The 25,140-nt window shown below is 31.4% G+C and overlaps 2 protein-coding genes across 5 annotated transcripts in view; one reads left to right on the top strand and one right to left on the bottom strand.

The window, feature by feature from the left end:
- The window catches only part of LOC134276559 (histone deacetylase 6-like), a 68,577-nt gene that overhangs the window by 9,868 nt on the left and 33,569 nt on the right, over positions 1 to 25,140 (bottom strand). For all 4 annotated transcript variants that reach the window (XM_062758800.1, XM_062758804.1, XM_062758803.1 and 1 more), the window contains one exon: positions 914 to 981. In XM_062758800.1, coding sequence (XP_062614784.1) covers positions 914 to 981 — 68 coding nt within the window. The remainder of the gene's footprint in view (positions 1 to 913; positions 982 to 25,140) is intronic.
- LOC134276560 (G-protein coupled receptor moody-like) lies at positions 7,651 to 23,279 on the top strand. The gene is made up of 4 exons (XM_062758805.1): positions 7,651 to 7,816; positions 19,342 to 19,863; positions 20,362 to 21,622; positions 22,096 to 23,279. The coding sequence occupies exon 3, from the start codon at positions 20,585 to 20,587 to the stop codon at positions 21,581 to 21,583; it is 999 nt and encodes a 332-aa protein (XP_062614789.1). The 5' UTR covers positions 7,651 to 7,816; positions 19,342 to 19,863; positions 20,362 to 20,584; the 3' UTR covers positions 21,584 to 21,622; positions 22,096 to 23,279.

The following is a 25,140-nucleotide window of genomic DNA, read 5'->3' as shown; positions in this document are numbered from 1 at the left end:
AACACCGTTCATCGAAATCAAAAACCGATGCACTATTTTATGTATCTTAGTGTAGTCTACTTGTGTGCCAAGTTATATTAAAATCAGACCAAAACTGTAGGAGGATTAGCATTTTAAAGGAATTTCATAGAAAATTCTATTTTTAGTATCCATGGCAACACCGTTAATCGAAATCAAAAACCGATGCACTATTCTATGTATCTCAGTGTAGTCTACTTGTGTGCCAAGTTATATTGAAATCAGACCAAAACTGTAGAAGGAGTAGCGTTTTAAAGGAATTTCACAGAAAATTCTATATTTAGTAACCATGGCAACACTGTTCATCGAAATCAAAAACCGATGCACTATTCTACGTATCTTAGTGTAGTCTACTTGTGTGCCAAGTTATATTAAAATCATTCAAAACTGTAGGAGGATAGCGTTTTGATATCAAAACGGATTGACAGACAGACAGATGGACGGACACACATCGCATAAGCTCTTCTGGTCTCTGACCAGTAGAGCTAAAAAATCATTAAAGTGACAAAGCAGACAACAGCAGTAAAATTAGTCTGTAGCTTTCTTTAGCCCTTCTGCCGAGTATTAATCAGAATAAACTTGTGAAATCTTCCATTAATTCAGGATCCCTCCCCCTATTTGCTTTGTGTATTCTATATTCATTAATTATCCCTTCTCTCAGTGACCACTGACATTGATATCCAAAATATGACTTCCTGTGCTAAAATGAAGATATTCAATTTTGAGTCCAGGCTCCATGGCCAAAAGAATTAGATAAACTCACTTTTGATCTCAGTCTCACTTTCCCACTATATAATCCATTGTAAAAAGTGTCAGATTGAGATCAAAAGTGAGCTCGTCTAAGTTTTATGGCCCCGTAGCCAGATTTATCCACACATTAATTACCAGTATTTACCTGTAACATCCTTTAATTGTTCAGCCAACTCATGAATCTTCTTCATTTCTTCTTCCTTTTGCCTCTCCCTAAAATTCAATATAACACTCTATAAAAAATAAAGTATTTTTATTTGGAGGAGGGGTTTTTGGGAGGAGAAATTACTACAGCGTTCTGTAATTAAGGAGTCTGGTAATAAACTAATTTTATTTTATTTTTTTTTTCAAAGGAAAGGGGCACACTTGCACTACATCTGAAACTAGAAAACAGTGAAACAATTAAAAAGGGACTCACTATTTCCTGTGAAAGGATATATAGTTAAAAGTACATTCCATTACATATAACATACAGACAGACAAAATGATATGAAACTTATATTTCTTCCAAGTCTGTTAAGTAATACTTCATTCTGTGCAATTAAATTTTTGATATTTATACTGATTGCATCGACAACTGCAGTGTCAAGAAATAACGTTCACATTCAAACATTGTATAACCTATAGACATGCAAATCTAAAGAAGTCTGTTTCCTATAGAAGAGTAATTCTGAATAATATTGAAAAAAAAAATTAAATTGAAAACTATTTTAGTTTTTGCATGACAAAAAAGTGTCATGAATTCACATTCAAACATACAGACAGACAAAGTGATATGTCAATCAACTCCATAACCCTCAGTCTAATGCTGCTAAAGAAGGTCTCCTGTTACAAACTTTTGGATCATTCATTTGTTTAAAATCAAAGTTATTAATGCACACTGTAGTTCTGATATAGGGTCGATGGTAAATGTTTTACTTTTATTAAAAATATGTATAGTGGTATCAAATCTAAAATACAAATGAATGGTCTGTCATCTGAATTTTTTAATTGTAATGTTGGTGTATGACAAGGTGAAAACTTATCGCCTTTCTTATTCTCATTATATATTAATGACTTGGAAGATTTTTTGACAGAAAAGAATATTGTTGGTTTGTCTAGTATTAGCAAAGGTATACAGGATGAGTTGTTTTTGTATATGAAATTGTTTATCTTATTTTATGCTGATGATACTGTAATTCTTGCTGAAACTGCTGAAGATCTTCAGAGAGCATTATTTAAATGAATTTTGCAAATATTGTGAAGAATGGAAATTATGTGTTAATATCAAGAAAACAAAGATACTTTTTTTTTCAAAGGGTAGACAGCCAAAGAATATTTTTACATATAATGGCAGGTATCATAGAAGTAGTCAAGGATTTTAATTATTTAGGGATTGTATTTTCTCGTACAGGCTCATTATGTAAAGCAAGAAAACACCTATGTGAACAAGCACACAAGGCAATGTATGGTGTAATACATAAAATTAGGCAGTTTTCTCCCATTCGAATATCAATTAGATTTGTTTGATAAAGTAGTTTCACCAGTATTGTTATATGGCTGTGAAATATGGGGGTATGAAAATATCGATAAAACAGTACATCTACATTATTTAAAACATATACTGAATTTGAAAAGTAAACTCCAAGTTATATGATTTATGGAGAAACTGGTAGGTTTCCATTATACATAAATATTTACTCAAGAATGATAAAATATTGGGCAAAACTTGTGAAAGGAAAAGAAAACAAATTGTGTAGAATAGTATATTGTATTTACGTAAACATGATAAAGAGGAAATGAAAAATTCATGGATATCATTTGTACAGAAGATTTTTGATAGATGTGGTTTATCAAATATATGGTATGAGCACGAACAATATTTTTATAATGTAGAATGGATAACCGCTACAGTCAAACAAACAATATATTCAAAACTGGAATAGCGAAGTTCAAGAATCTTCAAAAAGTTTAAATTATAGAATTTTTAAAACCAATTTTGAGTGCGAAAAATATTTAACACTGTTATCTTTTAAATTTAAAAAACTTCTGTTATACCACAAATCACCACAATTGAAACAGATAGATGGAATGGTACTCAAAGAAATGAAAGAGTTTGTAACTTATGCAGTAGTAACCAGACAGGAGATGAGTATCATTATATTCTAGAATGTAGTGCTCTAAACCAACTAAGGAAAGTTTATTTGAACCAAAAATTTTGCTCTAATCCAAATATCATCAAGTTTTGTGAAATTTGCCAAAATGTCTTTGAAACTTATGTACACTTATTTCTAAAATTAATTGTCTGTTCAATTTCACCTTTGCTTCAAAATGTATATATGTTTTATATGTTTTTGTACCTCATGTACCATTTACATGGTTTTGAGTGAATAAATTGAACTGAATTGAATTGATAAAATATGCTACAGTTATTCTCACTTATTCTGCTTAATACAAGGATAAACCAATTAAGGTATCAATTTTCTTCTCTATCAATGCCTTAATCTAGAAAATGCTTTTCCTTGTATCAATATACAACAACAGACCATTGAATCAAGCAGTCCAATTGAAGATTACCAAGTTTTATATTTCTACAGATTATTATGTCTTCTGACTTTCACATTAATCACTCAAGCTTAAGTCTCTGTCTCCCTTTTCTTTTGTATATTGATTGTTAGGTTCCCTGTAGATTAATTTACATCACTAACAAAGCTTTGATTAGACTCTGTTAGATCTGAAGATGTGTCATATCCGATTGCTTTGCTGTAGCATGTCTTTATATCCAATCCTCTTCAATGACAATCATTATACACTTAAGTTCTGAGAATCGGTCTCAAGAATTCCGGATTAACTTATAATAAGACCTGAGTGAATATTTAGACATCATTGATTTTATAGAAGGTATACTGGTAAACTGGAATATTTAATACAGTCAACCCTCATTGCCACAAACTCAATGAGACCATAAATATCAGAGATATTAGAGAATGCAAGATATGGAGGTAAAAAAACAGATATAGGCCGGGGCATCCAACTCACTTCAACACATAGATCTATGGTAATTGAGAAATTTGTGCGAGCAGGAGGCATTAATTAATATGCTTTATATGCTGATCTGATTAAAATGCAAATAACTTTAATGATGATAAATATATATACTAATTCTTTGGCTTTTTTCTTTGTCAACATTGACTGATTGCATGCTGATGCTATTAATAAAATATAATATCTTTTCTAATTTTGCTGATTTTGATATGTGATTTAGAAAGTAAACTAACGGATTTGTTCATTAATAAACTGACAGATAGACAAAGTGATTGACATAGTTCAGCAACCTTTTGATCTCAGCCCTGATTTTATTTACTAAGGATGGAAAGAAAGTATCAATTAAAAAACACCATCTAGCACTTAGTTACTCCTAAAAGCTGTAGATCAACTTCTAATTCAGGGATAAATTCTATTTTTGTTATGAGTGAAATCTTAAGCAGTGACAGGAAAAATTTGACTATTTAATCTCAGAATTTTATTTCTTCTCAGCTGGAAAAATCCCCTGTCATATGGGAATTCCTCATTCTGCATCCTCTGCAGATGCAAATAATAAATGCAGGAATCCCTCCACATTTACTGAAGTACAACTGAGGGGGGGTCTCAGGAAACCCTGTATAATGTTTCCTGTCTGTTATTTTTTCCCAACTATTTCAAAAATGTAAATGATCAGATCATATGGTGGTATTCAGATCGAACCAAATAAAGATACACACACACACACACACCTAAAAATTACATGACTGTCAAAAACTAATCACTTGTATGAATTAAACTCAGAGTGAAGTCCCTAAGACCTTGGAGCTGGGAAACTTCCCCATCTATCAAGAGATAGTCCCTCAATTTTACTCTGGTATTGCCCCTCAACTCATCCCCTCTCCTTATTAAGGATAGTTGTACATGTATCATGCATGTCTCTGCTATTATATGTAACCCATTTCAACAAAAAGAACAGGTGAGGGGGTATAGATGCAATAATTTATGTAAATATGCAAAAATCCTGAAATGTCAAAAGAAAATCTACCTGAGGTTAGATGGCAACTCATTGGACAAGGAGTGTTTACCCGAACCACACGCTCAATGCAAAATTCCTAAACGTTGAAATACATCTATTAACCTATTCTAGGTATTTAAGAATTAATAATTAGCCCTAAACATCTGTGGTACTACTCTTTTGCAGAGCAAATTAATAATGTTTAATTGAAGATCCTTTGTACATATAATTAAATGATGCATATTAAACAATATGTTTTATTTCCATTTAAGTGAACTCTTCAGTCAATTAAAGGTGCGTTTGGTCCTCTGACTAGGAGCTTTATGACGTTGCGCTCCAATGGATATTCAAAACATGCCAATCTCAATCCAGTTTTCAAAGTTAAATGTGTTTGTCATTCCGATTAAAGAATAGATGAACTAATAGATATATGTAAGAGAGCAAGAACCCTAAATTAATCATCCATTAATAAAAATACGACATTTCGGAGGCATGTGCATTGTATTTAGATGATAAACAGATACATACCATAATCAATAGATAAAAATTGATATTGCTGTCGTTTCTACTCTTGATGCATATATAAAGTCCACAACAATAAAATGTTTCATTTGATTTTTGTTAGAATTTGTTCACCGACATCCAACAAATTGTTTACGTTTATGTTACCTTTGTCCCAGAAATCCTGCGAGATTTGCACATTTTGCAACTTTTTACAAAAGAGCGCACTAAGAAGTATAACTCTTCCATAGTGGAAATTGGACGTATTGCTTTTACATAATTTTCACCAAAATGTATTACTTTTACAGTAAAACTCGGTTATAACAAAGTAACTTAACTATGAAATCACTTCTCTATATCCATAATTTGTTATATCTGAATAAGGAATTCATTAAATTTATATAGCTGGGGATCCAACATAACTTCACTATAATATCCATGTACTTGCAATATGCATGTTTGTACTAAAAGAGTTTTACTGTACAATATTGTATGTTCAATATTTTGCCTGCAAAGATAAAGTACATGTCAGCAGTTATCCTGAAACAGTCTTTTCCATCTGGCATTAAAATACACAACTTTAATGCATTCACTTTAGTTGATAATCAATACTTTTTAAGGGGAAGAACAAATAAACTATATCAATAAGAATATTTCAACATGTTCAATTATACTGAAATAATAATTACTAACCCTTGGTATAATGAACTAACTGATTTCAGATCCAATTAAGTTCTAAAAGAACTAGAAATTGTTAAGAGAACATTGCGATATACCTATCCAATAAGTTGCAGAACAATGCATGTAGAAAAAAAGAAAATTAGCCTAGAGTACATATATATCATTTTATATTATATGGTTTTATTATACTTTTTATCTCAATTGGCCATAACTAAGCAATTTAGCTTATACAATATGGATATACAAAAAAGCCGCATTACAATGATTTTGGTTATTATCTGTGCGGGCTTTGTGATCTCTGTTTTACATTTAATTTCCTCTTCTGATATCAATTCTGAATGAAAGCAGTGGAGAGGATGGGGGATTTGTTGAGATCTGCTCTGATAAAACAGACAGGTGGCTAAACAAAGCCATAATAGCTCCACTTTGAAGACTTCAGCGTATGAAACCTTAATAGATCAAGATCTGACTTATGATTTCATTCGCTATATACAACGGAAAATCCAAGGTCAATTGATTTCATTAAACCTTTCATTAATTTGTCTAGCACAAACTCAAGGAATCTTGAGACAAAGCATTCCATTACTATTGTAATAGATGTAATTTTTTGGCAAAAAAATTAAGTCGAACTTGGAAGAATTTCATGGCTACCAGATGTACTGCGTACTGTAATACACACCAATTCACCTGAGTAATTCATGCTGATATGACTATGATAAATGTTTCTTTAAAATGAATTCCACATGAGGAGTGTTTACATGGTCATTGTAAACTGATATCATATTTATTTAGTAGCCATAAATTTCAGGTATATAAAATGTCCTTATTTGACGTCACAAGCCCAAAGTTTCCATCTCTTGTTTATTAAAGGACCTTCCACTAAAACCATAACACACCCAAATTTCTTATTTAATTTGACAGATTTATTTGCATGAACCAAATTTTTGCCTGTTTTACTTTCAAGTCTTGATCAAGGAACTTACAATAATAAGGTAAGTTCACTAAATAAATATTTAATATTCTTGCTTTATTGATTTCAAAAAATTTATAATGTAGTTTGCAAAAAATTAAAATTTTTTTATTGTCGAAAAACTCTGAAAAAATTTTTCATAAATTATTCTGTCAAAAATCAGAGATTTAATTTGCAGTCTGAACAGGGATAAGATTGAAAATTACCTGGCGTAAACAATCCTAAATTTTGATCAAGTACCATAGGCCAAGGTATTGTGAGGAAAGTTGATCAGAAACCCATGACTTGGTGATGATAATAAACCTCATTTATCTTAAAAATCATAATGAATGCATGTAAGAGCTGTGAGAATAATTATGACAGCTAGGACATAAATTAGTGCATATGTTAAAAATTTCTAAAAGTAAGGCCTTAAGTATGTAGACTAAAAGTAATTCCAGTGAATGCAAAAATTGACTTAAAGAATCTTTAAACTTTAAAATAAAATTTGTATGTCATACATATATATTGCATCGAATTCTGTGTCATAATATATTGATGGAATTAATTAAATTAAAATGATTCAATCAATAAAATTTCACTCTTAACCTCACTTTATTATGCTGTTTATTGATTCTTTTTAAAACCGAAAAAGTATTTAGCAATAGGAAATTCTCAGATATTTATATATCATAGACATCAAAACCCAGACCTGTCTTACTGCAAGATCTGATAGGAGCTCTCCAGTGTTGGAGGTTATAAAAAGGAAACAGCAAGGCATGACTTTGGCAGACTTTGACTAACAGTGTAATGGGAATGTCTTTCTGGATACACTAAGTAGTGCCAGTTAAAATCAATAATTATGACAGAGTGTTGTGGAAATATTATACCCTCAGCTGGTAAGCTTGATTTTTCAGCTCTGAATCCATGACACTTAGAATTAAAAATTTATTTTTCGAAGTTTAAAAAATATTGTACTCATGCACTTGCAAAACAGTTTATTATTTTTTTCCTTCTTTTGTTTTAACTAGCAATAAAATACAGTGTAATATACTATTGCACTTTTTACAATATTAAAATAGGTTTATTTGAATTCATTCATATTTACTTATCTATTTATTAATTTATTTATGTAAAAAATAAAAATGAAAATGCAAGTGATATAACACACACACACACACACACACACACACACACACCCCTCTCACACAATAAATAAATGGATCGATACTTTGTAAAAGAAACTGAATCATGTTTAAATCAGTTAATTCTTGTAGAACTATATGTAAAATGTAAGTTTGAGTTTTAATGAAAATCAAGAAGACTACTTCATCATCTAGCTGAGATCTAAAGGTCGTCAAATTTCCATGGAATGCCCCCATTATAATACTGTCCTTGGTTAAGAGAATTAAATAATGATCCCTGAAGTTAAATAATTAATAAAGATTGATTTACAGGTACACCAACTTTAATCAAGGAGACCGATACAGATGATAGCTACATAATAGGGAACAATACAGTCTGTAATTTAAAGTAATTAAGGATTTATGCATCATTCATTGCTGCCATTTCTAAGAAAGTTAATGAGAAGTAAAGACTTTAACCTGCAATATTTGATCATAACATATATAATATCTACCAGAAGCTCATTTTACTTCATTTCAAGAACTGAGATTAAAGAGCAAAATTTCAGTTGACTGTAAAAATCTTACTCTGTAAAAATAAATAAATAAATTAATGCTGTGATCCCCCTTTAAAATTTATCATAAAAAAGTATTTAATAATTTAATATAGTAAATAACAAATAAAAATATAAGAATTAAAAGGAACAAGTTTCATTTGTAATTACTGAGCCTATATATCATTTTTTAAAAATTCCATTTCACTTCAATGCATTTTTAAATAATTATTATTGGAGAAAATGTTACTGCTCATGTAAGTTTGTAAAGGCATCACTTTACTGATCAACATCAGACATGAAAAGTTAGGCACTGAAATATTTAAAGGCATCTGAAAACTCAATAAATTCTGAATCAAATGCTTTTTTTGTAAGATAACCAATATAAAAGTCAATAGGACCCTGCTTCTTAAATTAGGCTTTTAATCCACAAGGAATTCCAACATAATGTCCTGATGTACTGTGGTACATTGACCATGATAAAGGCCAGTGTAATTACTTTAGATTTCATAACATTTCAATAAAGAGAATCTAATTAACAGAGTACAAGTGCCTATTCCTTTTCAAGGAAACTGACTGCTATTAGAATTGTCGCTTCATTTAAAATTTCCCAATAAAAATATCTCAGGATTCCCCGTGTGCGTAGCATTGATAACTGACTTCTTTTTACATCCGTTGTCAATAACAAATGTCAAACCTACTGAAACATATTATACTTAATAACAGCTGAAGTTTAATAAACTGAGGACTGGCCTCCTATGTAACTGTATAGATGTATGACTGAATTTTTTCTCAATTATAGATCGTACTTCCTCTTTTTAATTACAATTAGAATCTGCACTGCAACCTTCTTCAAATTACATGTTACAATAATGAGAAAATGACTCTATAAAAATTGTTAAAGCTTTTGAGATTAAAAAAAATCTTGTTTTTTTTTTGGTTGTTCAATGAATATGTAACATTTGTATTTAAAAAAAAAAAAAAAAAAAAAAAAAAAAAAAATCATTCAAACATCGTGGATGCTGCAAAAAATTAAGATAATATGTCTCTCATATCATATTGTACAATGGGCAAACTTTTTATTAACAAGTGAGTTCATTTCTATTTACAAGGGTAGTAATGTTCCAGGTTTTCTTATAAGAAAGTGGTTTGACTTTTATGTGCATTTCTGATATAATTTATCTCCCTTTATCTACCTCTCCTGTTGGTGATGAATCCCCTCACAAAGTTATGTGGTGTGTATCTACATTCCTTCTGAACATAACTGATAATGCAGATACACTGAATAACTTTATTTGGACAAACTTAAAATACCTTATGTTTTGTTTCTCTCCTCTGGGAGAAAGGGGGGGGGGGGGTAAAAATACATGTATGTGATACATGTATTAATATATTAACTATTTTTGTTGCTTATAAAAAAAATTAGTGTTAATTCTTACATATACTCTTGAGATATGAATGCAATGTAATATGGTTCATACACTCTTTAAAACTCCCGATTCTCCCTCCCTCTCTTCCTTTCCCTCTCCCTCCCCCCTCTCTCTTTCACTCTGACATCATTTCCCTTCCCTTTTACACAGAAACCCATTGCGTGCTATCTTCAGTAGCCCCCCCTTCTCTTTTTCCCTACCTCCTCTCCCTCTCTCTGACATCCTTTCCCTCCCCCTTTTACATAATGCCCCTGTCCATGCTATCTTCAGAAGCTTTCTCTCTCTCTCCCTCCACCTCTCTCTCTCTTCTCTCTCCCTCCCTCCACCTCTCTCTCTCTTCTCTCTCCCTCCCTCCATCTCTCCTCTCTCTCTTCTTCCTCTCCCTACCTCCCTCCCTCCTCTCCCTCTCTCTGACATCCTTTACCTCCCCCTTTTAAGAAAATGCCCCTTTCCGTGCTATCTTCAGTAGCTTTCTCTCTGATTAAGTTGAATCTGATAATAACTCCCACTTCATCTGTGAAAACATTTCTTATGTCCATTTCCTATCACTGGCTGTAAATCTCCTGTTTACTTTACCTGATAAGCTGTAGTTATAAGTTCTTCAAGATCTGATTAGCTTAGGCTAGGATCACTAAGGCTTTGTTTTAGGAGTTTCTAAACAGATGAACATGACAATTTGGCTGTTAAGATAAATTTGAAGACAAAAATGCATTCTATTTTAATTTGAGGGAACAACATCTTGTGAGACATCATTCCCTCTCCTAATCTAGCAGGCTTAAAGTCTGATATCACTACACTACTATTTCCTAGAGAAACAATATCTGCCAGATATTAATTACTGTCTGAAGTCCTAGCTTCCACATATCAATGATATTCCATTTATCAATGCTCAAGATCTTAGGAGTCCAAAGTCATAAATCCTTTTTTTTTTTACAATATATATTGTACATGTAGCTTTAGACAACATTAATACAAATTCTTTAATTATACATTGCCAATTTCAAAGAATTCAAAAGGAATCACCAAAATCAAAATTTTTGAAAATGTTAAACGTAAAGGTCAAGGGGTAAAAAATCACTCAGATATCTTGTCACAGGTAATGCAAACATGAAAGTCATATTTCTTTCTCAATTAAACGTTATGAGGAAAGATCAACAGTTTTGAAAAATAGATCAAACTTCAAAGTCAAAGTCATTGGGTAAAAAAATCATAGCATATTTATGAAGGCCTTGTCACAGATGAAATACATAATTATGCAATATGAAAACTCTATCTTTTCTCTTTCAAAAATAATATATGACCATAAGGTAATGTTAATTTTATAGAAAAGTAGGTCAAAACTTCAAGATCACATTGTCAAAAACCATAGTATATTTGGAAAGGTCTTGTCACAGGTAATGTATATTTGAGAAAAGAAAGATCTATCTCTATACTCATTGAAAAATTATGACCAAGTTTTTTTGACAGTCTATCATCATGGACAGACTGACAAATGGACAAATGAATGAGATTTAATGTCCCTAATTTGCTTTTACGGAAGCGGGAATTATAAGTTACATCTTAAAACTAGCACGTACCATTCAAATTTATGACCAAGGTAAAAGTTTTTCAAAAGTCAAGGTCAAAAAGATCAAAACTGTTGGAAATGGAATTCAGTGATGAATTTTGGCATCAAGTATGGACAAGACAATTTTTAAAAAAAATCATCTCAAAGGAGACTTTTAAAATTGAACTGAATCTATAATATGATTATGATAATAATAAAATGTACTTTGACTACAGGCCGAATGATTGATATTGAATAGATCACATATTGTACAATGTGCTTCAACAATTTGGTGAAGCAATTATATTGAAAGGAATTTGTGTTTTTTGCCATGCATCCTTAGGACACACTTTGTTTGCAGTATAATATTGTAATTGCCAATCTACTTAATTGATAAAATATAGACATATAATGCACATCTGAAAGCTGAGGTGAAAAGAATTAAGCTACATTGATCAATTTGTTCTTCCTTGTATTTCTTGCAATGCTGCCTCCAAAAAAATAGTGTCTAATAATCCAAATGTGTACTTTTACTTTAAACAAAGAGAGGGTGTGAAACTACTCACCCTAAAATTAATTTGATCTTGGCAGTAATTAGTAGTGACACATTGTTGTTAATCATGTTACTGGTATAGGTACTTATCACACTCTGAACTCAGTCAGTAGGATTCAGAAAACTCAGCCAGCAAATTCTTATGTCTCTATACATTAACTTCAGGAGGATCTGAGGTTCAAGCACCTCTTTCTTTATAGACAGAGTGTTCAGATATCAATGTAGCCTGCATCGGTTTTAAGATACATGGACCTCTTGTTAGAGTGACAGCTGATTTGAGGTTTTCAATTTATCCATTAATTTCTCTACCTAGCCAACTTCTTGTTACAAATAAATTGCAGAGTTTTAATGCATGAATTAAATTGCACAGAATATGCATCATTGATTAACTGTTACTCTAGATCTTATTATTCAGCTGAAACTCTTCTCAGTCAAACATAATGAACAATTTTGCATATTAGCTTAATTATTTTTTAGAGACCAGGGGTAGTTTGCCATAACAAATTGCTCCTCAGTGGAATAGTCATTTAATTGCTGTCCTAGCCTCACACATTTTAAACTTTTATCAATGCAAAAAAGAACTATGGATAATATCATAAGTTAGATATGCCGCTCTCCTTTCCCTGTAAATGCCCTCATGCAGTCTCATGCAGCTATAGTGCTGACCAGTTGATAGTAGTCTGGGTTTTACCAAATGCTTCTGAATATTGTTGTCTAGAGGGCAATATACCGACAACTCATCCCTCTCTCTTATATTGAACAGACGCCTCATTTCTGTCTTTCAACATTGCCTGGAAATCTCTGCAAAGAAGGAAGAGCTGTTTACCTTGACCTCTGCTTAACATGCTTTTTAAAAAACTGATTTTAAAATGTGTAAAGGAATGGAGAAGGCTACAGGCATGCTCTTGAGGAATGGAACATCCATAAAACAGCTGGAGCAAATCCAAAACAAATAGCACTAGAAGTGATAAAAAGTCCCAGAGGACCCATCGTAACACACACAATTTACACAATAGACTGGAGGCCAATACCAAGTCTGTCACAGATCAAATTAACAGACATGAAATGAAAATCATTAACTATTATTTTAAAAAAACTGTATAAAATAAATAGCTAAAGATACATGCATGGGCCTTTATTTTCCTTTACATGATGATGAAAATATCTTGGACAGTTTCTTTAAATTGAAATTGAAATCTAAAAAAAAAATGGATATAGATGATAAATTTTCACCAAATTAAGTTAGTGCATGATTACATAAAAATATCTTAAAAGGTTTATTAAAAACTAAGCAAAATTCAAATTAAAGAAAAGAAAAAAGAAAAGGGAGGTCAACATCACAGGAAAATGCATGGTCAAAAGTTTTTGATGCAGTTGAATAGCTCCCACTAATATGTATCATCATATTATGTATGAAAAAAAATCTTGAATGGATTATTCAAAACTGCTCTAAATATGCGGGTTGATCCAAAAGTAATGTCTCAACTTCGATAAAATTGCTACTAGTCGACGTACTAAATAAACAAAAATTATTAATGATGAGAGCTATATTTATTTCAAACCAGACCTGCAAATTTCAATTCAACATGATTTATACTTTTGAAAATATTGGATTATATCCAACATGCGATTATGGAAGTCGCCACACCTAAATAACGTCATATGACGGATACGCACTGTCATACATTTCAACGCTTCCCTTAGTTTCGTTTAAAAAAATTGAGATCCACGAACACGTTCACAAGCTTCACTTTCTTAAAGAAAACTTGGTACCCATCGTACTCTCACTCTTTCCATAATTAATTCGTCTGTCAAATGTCTTTGAACAGTAGTAAAAGACCAATTTAAAATTTCACATATCGCTCTAACCGTCTGTCTTTTTTGACAACGCCACACACCACTGAACTTTCGGTCCGCCCACCAATCTTTCGGTCTTGTCATCTGCGAACATTCAATAACCCATCACCCACCCAAAATCACTGAAACCATCAAAACAAATGTCTTATTTCACATTCTTTTCTCTAGTGAATCAATGTAACTGTCTCTAAAGGCAATGTCTCAATTTTGAAGCAAAATGCAAAGCAGTTTGTTTTGGCTTTTTTAGTCTATTTCGACATTTTCTTTTTTCAACGCACCGAAGTAAAACAACGATGTTTTTGATAAAAAATAACAATTATGCCACAAATTTTCAACTTAAGACTAGAAAATGATGTAAATTTTTTACTTTTCGATTATTTTTTGATTAGGCACTTTTAAAAGATGCTTTTTAATGTGTTCGTCTTTTTTATTATTTAAAAAGTACACTTAAATCTGTGACGTTCGGTTGTGACGCGGCAACACCCCTTATGTTCTATGCTTTAATCATCTATAAAATAAATTCAGTTAAACATTATTGAATGAAAAAAGTTTAATTAGATTTGAATTTGTGCATCTTTTGGTATATTATATTTGACAATATGACGCCAAATATAAAAGATATGGACACAGTGATATTACTTTTGGATCAGCCCTCGTACTTATCTAAGAAAACAGAGGTCAAGGTCAAAGGAAAGGTCAAGGAAAAAAAAATGATGCAAAGCTTGCATCAGTATGTATAAACATATGAAGTTTGATTACACAAACTTGGATGATATCTTTAAAGCTAAGCTTATCACCAATTTAAGAAAAAAGAGGTCAAGGTCAAAGGAAAGATGAAGGTAAAAAAAATTTGATGCATTTGAATAGCTTACATCAGTATGTATCAACATATGAAGTCTTGAATTGTATCTTTAAATTGAGCTAAATCTTTGTGAGGTCATAAAGGATCAAATTTATTTATGCATTTGAATAACTTACACAAGAATGTATCATCATATGAAGTTTGATCACACTACCTTGAATAGTATCTTTAAAACTGAGCTAAACACTTATTTATTTAAGAAAAGTGAGGTCAAGGTCAAAGGAAAAGTCAAGGTAATAAAATGTTGATGCAGTTACATAGCTCTCATCAATATCTCTCAGCATATGAAGTTTGATAAAATATCTTGAATTATTTCTTTGAAACTTAGCTTTGACAGTGATAGCAAAGTGTGACGGAAGGACAGCTTGGAAGAGAGACAAACACTATCACTTCTCAATTTATAGTCTCATTTCGCTTTAAATAATGTACCGCGTTTTAAGTAATATAATATTTCAAATAAATTTTACCATTTCTTTGTTGGTTGTTGATTAAAATACAACAATTGTTTGTTGGCTTGAATGATTGTCTTAGAGAAAACCACATTTTATTGCAGAAATCGATATTTACGTTACTGTTGCCGATCATCGTGTAGTTTTTATTTTAAACCAAAAAGAATTTTTAAATCATCTCTTTTTCTTAGTAAGATTGTCCTACATTTGAGTTATATTTTCTGAATATACACCCTTCACACATATGCGTGTCACAGATTTTTAAAAAAAAATTAATATATTTATCAAATTTTGATGTCACCGCAAAATTATTACTTTTTATTTTCTAACACAAGGATAAGGACTACAACTCAATAGGACTAAGTTGTAACTTTTTAACACACATTTTTTGCATTAAAGGTAAAAAGGACACTGTTTATCTGTGTTTATGAACAATAGCCCCCCTTTTCTTATAAGTCCAATGGTTAAAGAATTCAAATAACGTGTTAGTATTTAAGACAAATTAAGTAAGAGAAAATTGTCCCCTATGGGCCAAATTGCCTTACACTAAGCATAGAATATGCCTTTGATTAACAGTGGAATAATTGAACAATGGCATTAAAAGTTAAAAATCTCAGAAGATATTTAGGTTAATATTTACGTTACCATGTTTTAAAGTAAATAAGTATTAATTTCTAAAGCTGTTTGAACAGATTTGCTAGTGAATCTTTATGATGTAAATTTTAATGTCCATGAAGAAATATACACTGTTTCTTAAAATGTCATTTTTTCTGTAACAAGAGTTTGCAAATGGAAGTGCACATGCAAAGGTGAACATTTTTACTCATTATCTTGTGCATCCGTGTGATTTGAAAATTGAATTGACATAATATTATTCACAAAAATCGTGGTTTAATGAAATCTTTCCACTTTGAGCAATGGTTAATATTGCATATTTCAAGTGTAATGCACATTATCATTCGGAACGTATATCTGAAACAAAACTTTCTTCAAGTCTGTATTTTGCTGTTTGTTTGAACTGAAGTGATAGTCAACTTTAAAAAATGGTTATATACACTTGAATTGTATACCAAGCTAAATATTTTGAAAAAAAAATATCATTTTTGTAGGAAATATAACTTCTAGAAAATAGGCGCTGCTCTCAATTTTCACACAAAATGCATAAAATAAAGGTAAAACGGCTGTGGGTGTTGTGTGTCAAGATACTGGTTAAAATGCAATCCAAAAAATTTCCATTTTTGTTGCTTTGCAAGAAAAATTTCATTAAATTGACATAAAACTTGCACTAATTTTTCAATTTAGCATTTTCAAACATATTTTTCCGTGAGGTATTTATTTTAATCTTATTTTAAATTTTTTCTTTATATGAACGTAGGTATATTGCTTATGGCACATGATGTACAATTATGACAAACTTTTTAAGGGTGGTGGGCTCTTTGTTTTATTTTTATATTTCACGAGAAAGTTTTCACAAACAATTAAGCATTTTGGTATGTAAACAATACATAACACGGCGTTAGTTGTTTAATTTCTTTAAAATTTCACGTTTTGTGAATAGTGCACAAATTAGAAAATTAAGTATATGGAATACTTTAATGGGAAATAAAGACAAACGAAGTGTAGTTATTTGTTTTTAGAAATTATATTGAAAAATAATAATGCCATTGTGTCCTCTTAGTGTTACCCTAGCAGTGTTTTTTTTTTGTGTGATTTTAAAAAAAAATTCTCTGACACACACACACACATACACTTTATAAAAATAAATGCTATGTGATACTGATGTACAAGTAACAGTTACTGGCATATACGCCGTTGCTTTATGAGTCCTATAGTTTTTATAACTTGAATTTTCAATTCAACCCTTTGAATAACACAGATTAGAAAATTCATAAAATTCAATAATATCAAGTATTATACGCGATTATACTTTTATTTTTGTATGATATCTATGTGCGATATTTACGTGATATTTAACAAACACTTCGTAATCAGGTAATGGCAAAATATTTAACATTTTTATATTTAAATTGAGCTTTCTACTAATTTAAAGAAAATTAAGGTAGCATTTTAGGTATTATCATTATTAAGGTCAAGGTCAAAATATCTTAAAAAGAAAATGCATTTAAATGAAAATTATGTCAGTTTTATTTATACATAATATGAAGTTTGATCACACCTTTCTTGATTTCATAAATGTATCTTTAAAAATTTGATGTGTATTGTATTACATTTTGTATTTTTAAGAAAGTGAGGTCAAGGTCAAAGGAAAGGCTTTTCAACATCATAAAATGTTGATGCAGTTACAAAGCTCTCATCAATATCTCTCAGCATATGAAGTTGATAAAAAAAATCTTTAATTCTTTCTTTGAAACTTAGCTTTGAACTAAGCTAAACGCAAAGTGTGACGGAAGGACAGGTGGAAGGGTGGAAGATGGACATGACAAACACTATATGCCCCGGCCATAGTCATGGCTGGGCATAAAAAAGGATTATAATCAAATAAAAAGAAACATGTTACAGTCATTTATTTTAATTGTAAATGTTCTCCACATGTAATTATTTTCATTAAGTTAGTTTATAAATATTTCATTTCGATTTCAAAGTGAACCAAATCTCAAATGAATAAATCATCATTTTTCAATATTCACTTTAACTGCTGAAACTAAGGGTACCTGCATCAATTAACATGGCTATATTGCAATCAATATAATACCTACTTCCAATAAGCATTGACTGTGAACTTGGTTAAAAAAAAAAAAAACAACTGTCATTCTTAGTAGTTACTGAGTCTCAAAGAGAAAAAAAAATACCGTAAAACAGGAATATAGCAAACTCACCAAAATATAATGAATTTTCTGAGACTTTTATCTGCAATTTTACTTAATTCAACAATTATTCTTTGATTATTCTGTAACAGTTTCTTGTAGTATATTAAATGCTTGTATTTGACTTATAGCAAATCATTCAATAGCTTGACTGTCCAATAACTTAGATAGCTTAGGAGTGTCTTTTTAGACTAAATTCAGTAAATTGCTTTGGAGTCGAAACTCAAGAGAAATATTACAGTGTCTTTTCCAAACAAGCAATAAATTCATTTCACAATATTCTTGAAAGAAGCACTACAGATTCCTTCTGTAATATTTATGGACAACATCATATTACCCTTGAAGAGCTGGAATGCACACTGCATTGGAATTAATATCTGACAGATTTTACAGACTTGTCATCCATATGTGATGAAATAGAGACTATTGATATGAGAACTGTAAGAGCCGATGTATTATTGAGGATGATGAGGAAGCATTGATACTGCTTCATAGGTGTTCATAAATGTAGAATCTGTCAGGTCTTAAGAGAGAATCCTAGCTATCTGGGGTGTCTCAATCTCCATGAAAATGACTAAGGGAGAATTACGTAACAATTACAGTCTGTGAGCAATGTCATATCTAAAGCCTTTTATTATTTAAAATGTTCACGTTACAGACAACTGTAAGCAGTTTTTACTATTAAATTATTCTGCAAATGAAGAAAAAAATTGAACTACCATTAAATGGAAAAAATGGAAATGCTGAATTCATTTCCCCCTTTCTACCAGATACTGAAACTGTCATAAAACTTACATTCTAGGGCAAAAAAAAGTAAATCAGGCTAGAAAAATAATCAAAATTGCATGATTAATTCATTAACACTTAGCAAGTAAATGACATAAATTTAAATAATCAGGTAAAATGAAATACTTATTATGGTCCAGTAATGATAGACTGCACAATTTAACTGTTCGCACTTACTGACTTTAATGAAGGAGTGTTAATTATTTCTACTTAAGGATGAGCACACCTGTGTCAGTTAAAATGTCATCCAGGTAAATATAATGCTTCAATTTTAATGTTGAGAAATATAAAGGATATTTGTTGCAAGGAGCACCTTACATAAGAGTTCATGATATTCGGGTCCTTCTATATTATAACGCTGGCTGGTTCATAGATGGCATCAAGTTGAAGCAGCACAGAGACTGAATTACCCTATATTTATTTATCTTGCTTTTCCAGATAATCCCAAGACAGCCCAAGATATATGGAAATGGAATCTATTAACGAGAAATGCCTGATGACAATTTTTTGACGGAATAAATAGCAGTGCAGACTTTGTGATAAGTGTAGAGGAAAGTGAAACTATTAACTGACAAAAAAAGGACAGTGATGTATTATTCATTTGAAGTTGAAAGACAACAGTATTGAAATCCTGCAGTGAATTCTCAGCGAGATTAAAAAACAAATTTGCCGAGACAATATACATCACAATTCTCAAGGCTGTCATTTGCTGTTCTAAGACAATCGGAAATTTTCAGCAGAACTAATCTGAGGATTAGGGTATAGATTCTAATTAGGTCTGACAGATAAATCTGTCACCCTGTTATCGGTGACAATCTTACGGGGATCTCTGACAATCCTACGACATCACAGCAGCGAACTATACAAACACGGAGGGATGTGGATCTACATCAGAAAATCCCCGAGATTAAGAGGATTCAGTAAAACAGAGATGACTATAGGATTACAAGATTGAGCAAGGTATGGAAACCATTTTTTAACAAACCTATGTGTTCGTCTTCAATACAGCTCATCAAGGGGAAAATTAAACTGTCTGCTTAAACACCTCAGTTGATGAATCCCTTGATATACAAACCTCTTAGAAGTCAAAGAAAAAAAAATTGCTGATATGAAAGTCGTAAAACAAAAAAGATCCTGCTAAATGCACCGAGTACACTAAGGCCTAATTCTAAATCTGATCAAGTCCCCACCAAGTTTATGTCAAACACCATTTATCAAGGATTTTTTTATTAGGGGGTAATAATAAAAAAAAAATTATCAGTAAATTTTTTTTTGCTCTGAAACTAGAACTACATGATACAAGTTTATTTTCCCAAATGTTTTTAGATTATCTTGTGAGAGATCATAATATCTTTTTTCTGATTTACATTTAGATTTTTTAATATTTTCATACAATTCAACAGTGCGCATCTTTTTTCATTGTCATCTTTGACTAATCAATAGTGTTTTCTTCCTCAGGTAATCACGGAGAGTTGGAATCCCGTTTTAAATGTGCAAAAGATAAAACAATATTTCAAAGGGAATATTTCAATAATGGATTAAATCAGATTGGAAGATCTCATTGTGCTTCATCAGAAATTACGTTTGTTTACTGTTCATAAACTTTTCTTTAAAAGATTCAATCAGTGTTGATCAGAACAAATAAAAAACGAACACTTCTTGGGAGTCTCCTGAGGAGAGAATGCAAATATTCAAGATGCGCTATAATAATTCCAGTTTATGTGAATCTGTGGATGCACCTTGGTGGTGTGACCAGGAAGCAAGCTTAATAGTTCTCATGGCTATTGCGATAACACTTTGTGTCATTGGAAGTTTTGGCAACCTCATCACAATCTTAGCCATCATCTTCTCCAACCTACGTAACAACGTTAACTGCATTCTAATCGGGAGTTTAAGTATGGGAGGATTTCTATACTGTTCTGTTATTCTGCCATTACAGGCAGTCATATATTATCAAGTCCAGGACATCACCAGTGAATTTTTCTGTCGTGCTATGGCTGGTATGAGATATAGTTTGGTGGGGACTATTCTACTTAATCTGAGTGTCATTGCCTTTTACAGGTACCTTAACATCGTCCACATAAATCTCTACCACAAACTGTCCACCACGCGGTCCCTAATGCTTGCTATCGCCATTAGCTGGATCTTCCCCCTTTTCTTCACAATACCCCCAACTCTATCCCTTTGGGGCTCCTTTTCCTTCAATAAGAAAGTTCTTGCGTGTACTTTCTTTGACAATGGCAGTTTGTCTGATCATTCCAATCGTTACGCCACTGTGACAGCTGGATTCATTGTCCCATGTTTCTTTATCACCTTCTGCTACGCCAGGATAGGCTGTGTCGCATATGGAAGCTCCAAACGAGTAAGTCAGTGGAGTACCAGCACCACACAAACAAAGGCTCTCCGCCTTTCAGCCATGATGTTGTGTATATTTGCCATATTTTTTGTAGGAACCTTTCCCTATTTTACAGTGAATGTTTATGACAGGCATTTTGAGCAGCCGATCCACCATCTGTGGACGACAGTTTTATGCTGGTTGTCATACTGTTTGAATCCTGTGGTGTACACAGTAATGGACAGGAATTTCCGAACAGCATACAGACGATTCTTAATGGGAGATTGTGAAAGGTCACCACTAAATAGGAATGGGTCATTTCAGCCCCCTTTGACCCCTGTGTGACCTCAGAAATGACTAAATATAGATATCCTTCTCTTACCGGTATTTGAAACCTGTACAGTAAAACTCATTTAGTACGAACACGGATATAGCGAATTCACGGATATAGCAAAGTTTTTCCGAGTCCCCGGCAAAATTCTTAACAAATCTTTGCAAAATTTCAGGGTTATAACGAATTTACGGATATAACTGTTTATGAGTCCCGTTGAGGTTAATTACATTGAAATTTACATCTTTTATAACGAACTTTCAAAAATCTCAAAATTTGATAAATTAAACTGACTTTATTTTCATTGAGCATTTGTATATAAAACACAAATCATAAAAAACCTTAGTTAATGAAGGTATGTTTTGTAGTATTTGCTTACCTGACATATTTGGTAGTAACACTTGAAGGAAAACATGCATATTGCGAATTCGCTATATATGGTTATGCGATTTCGTTACACGGATATAACGAATTACGGATATAGCGAATTAAATTCACATGTCCCCAGGACTTCGCTATAACTGAGTTTTACTGTATTATATTATCAGAAAAACTGGGTCAAATAGAGAGTCCTTGGCATGAATACTATATTTGGTATTGTTTCTTTGTTTTTGAGTTGCTGTTGTATAAAAGAGATTTAAACTAAAAGCTGATTATATTTTGTCAGAGAAAACTGATGACATTAAAGAATTAAGAATTGCCTTACTCTGAAAGACAAGAAATTATATATAAAGCATGTGCTCAACAAGCTAATACATGTAGTTATTATGTATTAGGTTATTTAATTTATTTAATTATCCTTGATGTTTGAATTGGTGCTACAGATGTTTAAATGTTATAATTTTATTGAGAGACTGATTTTATAAAATTTGATTATTAATTGAAGTTTAACATAAATAGAGGATATTCAATGTTTTGTTGATGAATATGAATTCAATGTTTTGTAGTTGAATATGAATTCATTTCAGGAGTGGGAAAGGATTTTTTTTCTATTTAATTTAACGAGTGTGAAGCACATGTGAAAATATCAAAAAATCCTGTTTCATGAGTGAAATAAATTCCAAATTCAACAACAAAACATGGAATTTTCTGTTTATTACATTTTAAAAATTTCTTTGATTTTCCCTTTATTGCCTCTGTCTTTTAGAAATAATTTAGTAAAAGGCTAGACATGGCGTCATAGTTGAGCAATTGAGATGTCATAGCTAAGTGAGGTGAAAACATTGTAAACATGGATTAGCAGCATATTTTTGGTAATTTTGGCAGTTTTATTCTCTGTCAGAATGGACTAGCTATTTAACCTCTATCTATCTTATATATAGGTCAAAGAAGATTTTTTTACAACACTCACCGTTATTGGAAGGAAAATCAAGAGTTTTACCGCACATCTGATATTTGTCACTTTGTGAAAGGATATCATTTTGATATCCTTTCACACTGTGACAGGATATCATTTTTATTCAATGAATAAATTACAATATGTCACTAGTAAAAATGTAATAAATAGCTTTAATCATCTTTGTTCACTACAGTTTGTGGGCATATGATAAATATGACAATATTTGTGTTTATATATGTTTTCTTTAATGTGGATTTTAAAGTTGTTTTGTTTGAGTGAGGAAAAATTATTCATATATATTGTTTCAGTATTAATTATTCATTTCTACATTCCAACCTGGAATTATTATCAAATAAATGTAAAAGATAAAACCTTGATTTTATTTTTATTGCTAGAAGTAATTTTAGCAATTTTAAAATGCTAACTAAAGAAGCTATTACGAATAATAAGAAATTAATTTTTAGCGATATCTAATTTTAGCGATGTCAGCACCCTCGCTAATAATGCCAAAATTAAATCCTTGCTAAAAATTCTACTTATACGGTATGACAATATTTGTGTTTATATATGTTTTCTTTAATGTGGATTTTAAAGTTGTTCTGTTTGATGTTTTGTTTGAGGAGGAAAAATTATTCATATTGTTTACAAAACATTAATTTCATTGCAACTGCTGTAAAGCAAATGAACAGAAACTGCAAAAAATGGAATTTCTCTATCAAGGGCCATAAATGTAAAAGATAAAACCTTGATTTTCTTTTATATTGCACTAGATTCTAAAGGAATTTTGATTTTGATTTGTAAACATATTTTAAAGTAGAAATATGTTCCAAAGGGCAGTAATACCCCACCCAGAGTTCAATAGTAATGCAACATGAAAATATTTTAAGTTTGATGAAAATATCTTGTAAAGTCAAATGTCACTTCCAGGAAGCATTGGCCAATCCGATGTTTAAGAAAAAATAAAAGACAAAGTTGATAAATTCTCTTCAAATAATGTGTAAGTGCATATTAAGCTTACATTATACTACCTGGAATTGTTTTATTAATTTAAGCAAAAAACAAAACAAAATAAACAAGATAGAGATGTTTGTAAAACACTTATGCCCCCCCCCCCTCCCCCAAATAATAATGGCACGATCATACCCAAAACAGAAATCAACCTAGATATTAATTCGATAAATCTGTATACAAAATTTTATTTCAGTTTGTGCAACCACTGTAAAGCAAATGAACGGAAACTGCAAAAAATAAGAATTTTTAAAACAGAACTTGACCTAGATATTCTTATGTTAAATCTGTATACAAAATTTCATTTCAGTCTGTGCACTGGAAGTTACTGGAATTTTTCTAAGTCCAAATGGCATTAGCATATAGAAGATTTGGTAAAATATATCAGCTTTCTTTGAAACTGAAATTAAGAAAGTGGGGTCAAGTTCAAAGAAAAGGTCAAGGTCAAAGAAATGTTGATGCTGTTGAAAAGCTCTCGAAATGTATCGGCATATGAAGATTAGTAATAATATCTTGAATAGTTTCTTTGAAACTGAGTTAAATGCAGTTTGTGATGGATCAACAGAAGGATGGAACTGTTACTTCTTTACCAAAATATTGAGTTCTACAAAAAATGACTTCAACAGTCATTTTTTATAGAACTCAATATTACAGTGGAGCTATAATATTGTGAAGTCTGCTTGCCCATAAAAGATGTTCTTAAAACAGGTATATGTCTCTCTAGTGTTTTTTTAAACCATATTTACTTTCCAAAAGTAAAGTGCTACATTCAAGTGCTAGGAAAAGCAGTTACTCAATACAATGTAAAAAGTTCTCATATGAAAGCAGTTGTGCCAATCAAGCCAGGTACCAGATAAAAGAAAGAAATAAGACAAAATTTGGGAATTATATGTTGCACATAATCTCAAAAGCTGCTTGAGGAAGATTTAAGCACAGAATGTAGATTCATTTCAGCAATAACTATAAATCCTTTATGATAAAAAAAATACAGTCGATTAAAAACTGTTCACTATAGAAAGAAGTCAGTGAATTTGCAACAATTAGAGAAAGAGATATTGCCAGTTGCCAGCTCTTAAGGAGAACCCTGCCATATAGAGAGTTTAGAATCATCACAAATATTACCCAGGTTGTACAGCTTTTCCCTAGAAGTAGTTCTGAATTCAGTCAATAAAAATATAAGGACTGCTGATGAGCTAAGGGAACAATGTTGTCCTAGTATCTCCT

Source organism: Saccostrea cucullata, unplaced genomic scaffold, assembly GCF_032062105.1.
Source record: "Saccostrea cucullata isolate Sc308-1 unplaced genomic scaffold, CSIRO_AGI_Scuc_v1 ctg1404, whole genome shotgun sequence".
Lineage (NCBI taxonomy): Eukaryota > Metazoa > Mollusca > Bivalvia > Ostreida > Ostreidae > Saccostrea > Saccostrea cuccullata.
Note: the sequence above shows the minus strand (reverse complement) of the source record. Positions and strands in the feature narration are given on the sequence as shown.

Excerpts from the sequence above, each read along its gene's own strand:
- LOC134276560 (XM_062758805.1), top strand. The coding sequence starts at position 20,585 with ATGCAAATATTCAAGATGCGCTATAATAATTCCAGTTTATGTGAATCT.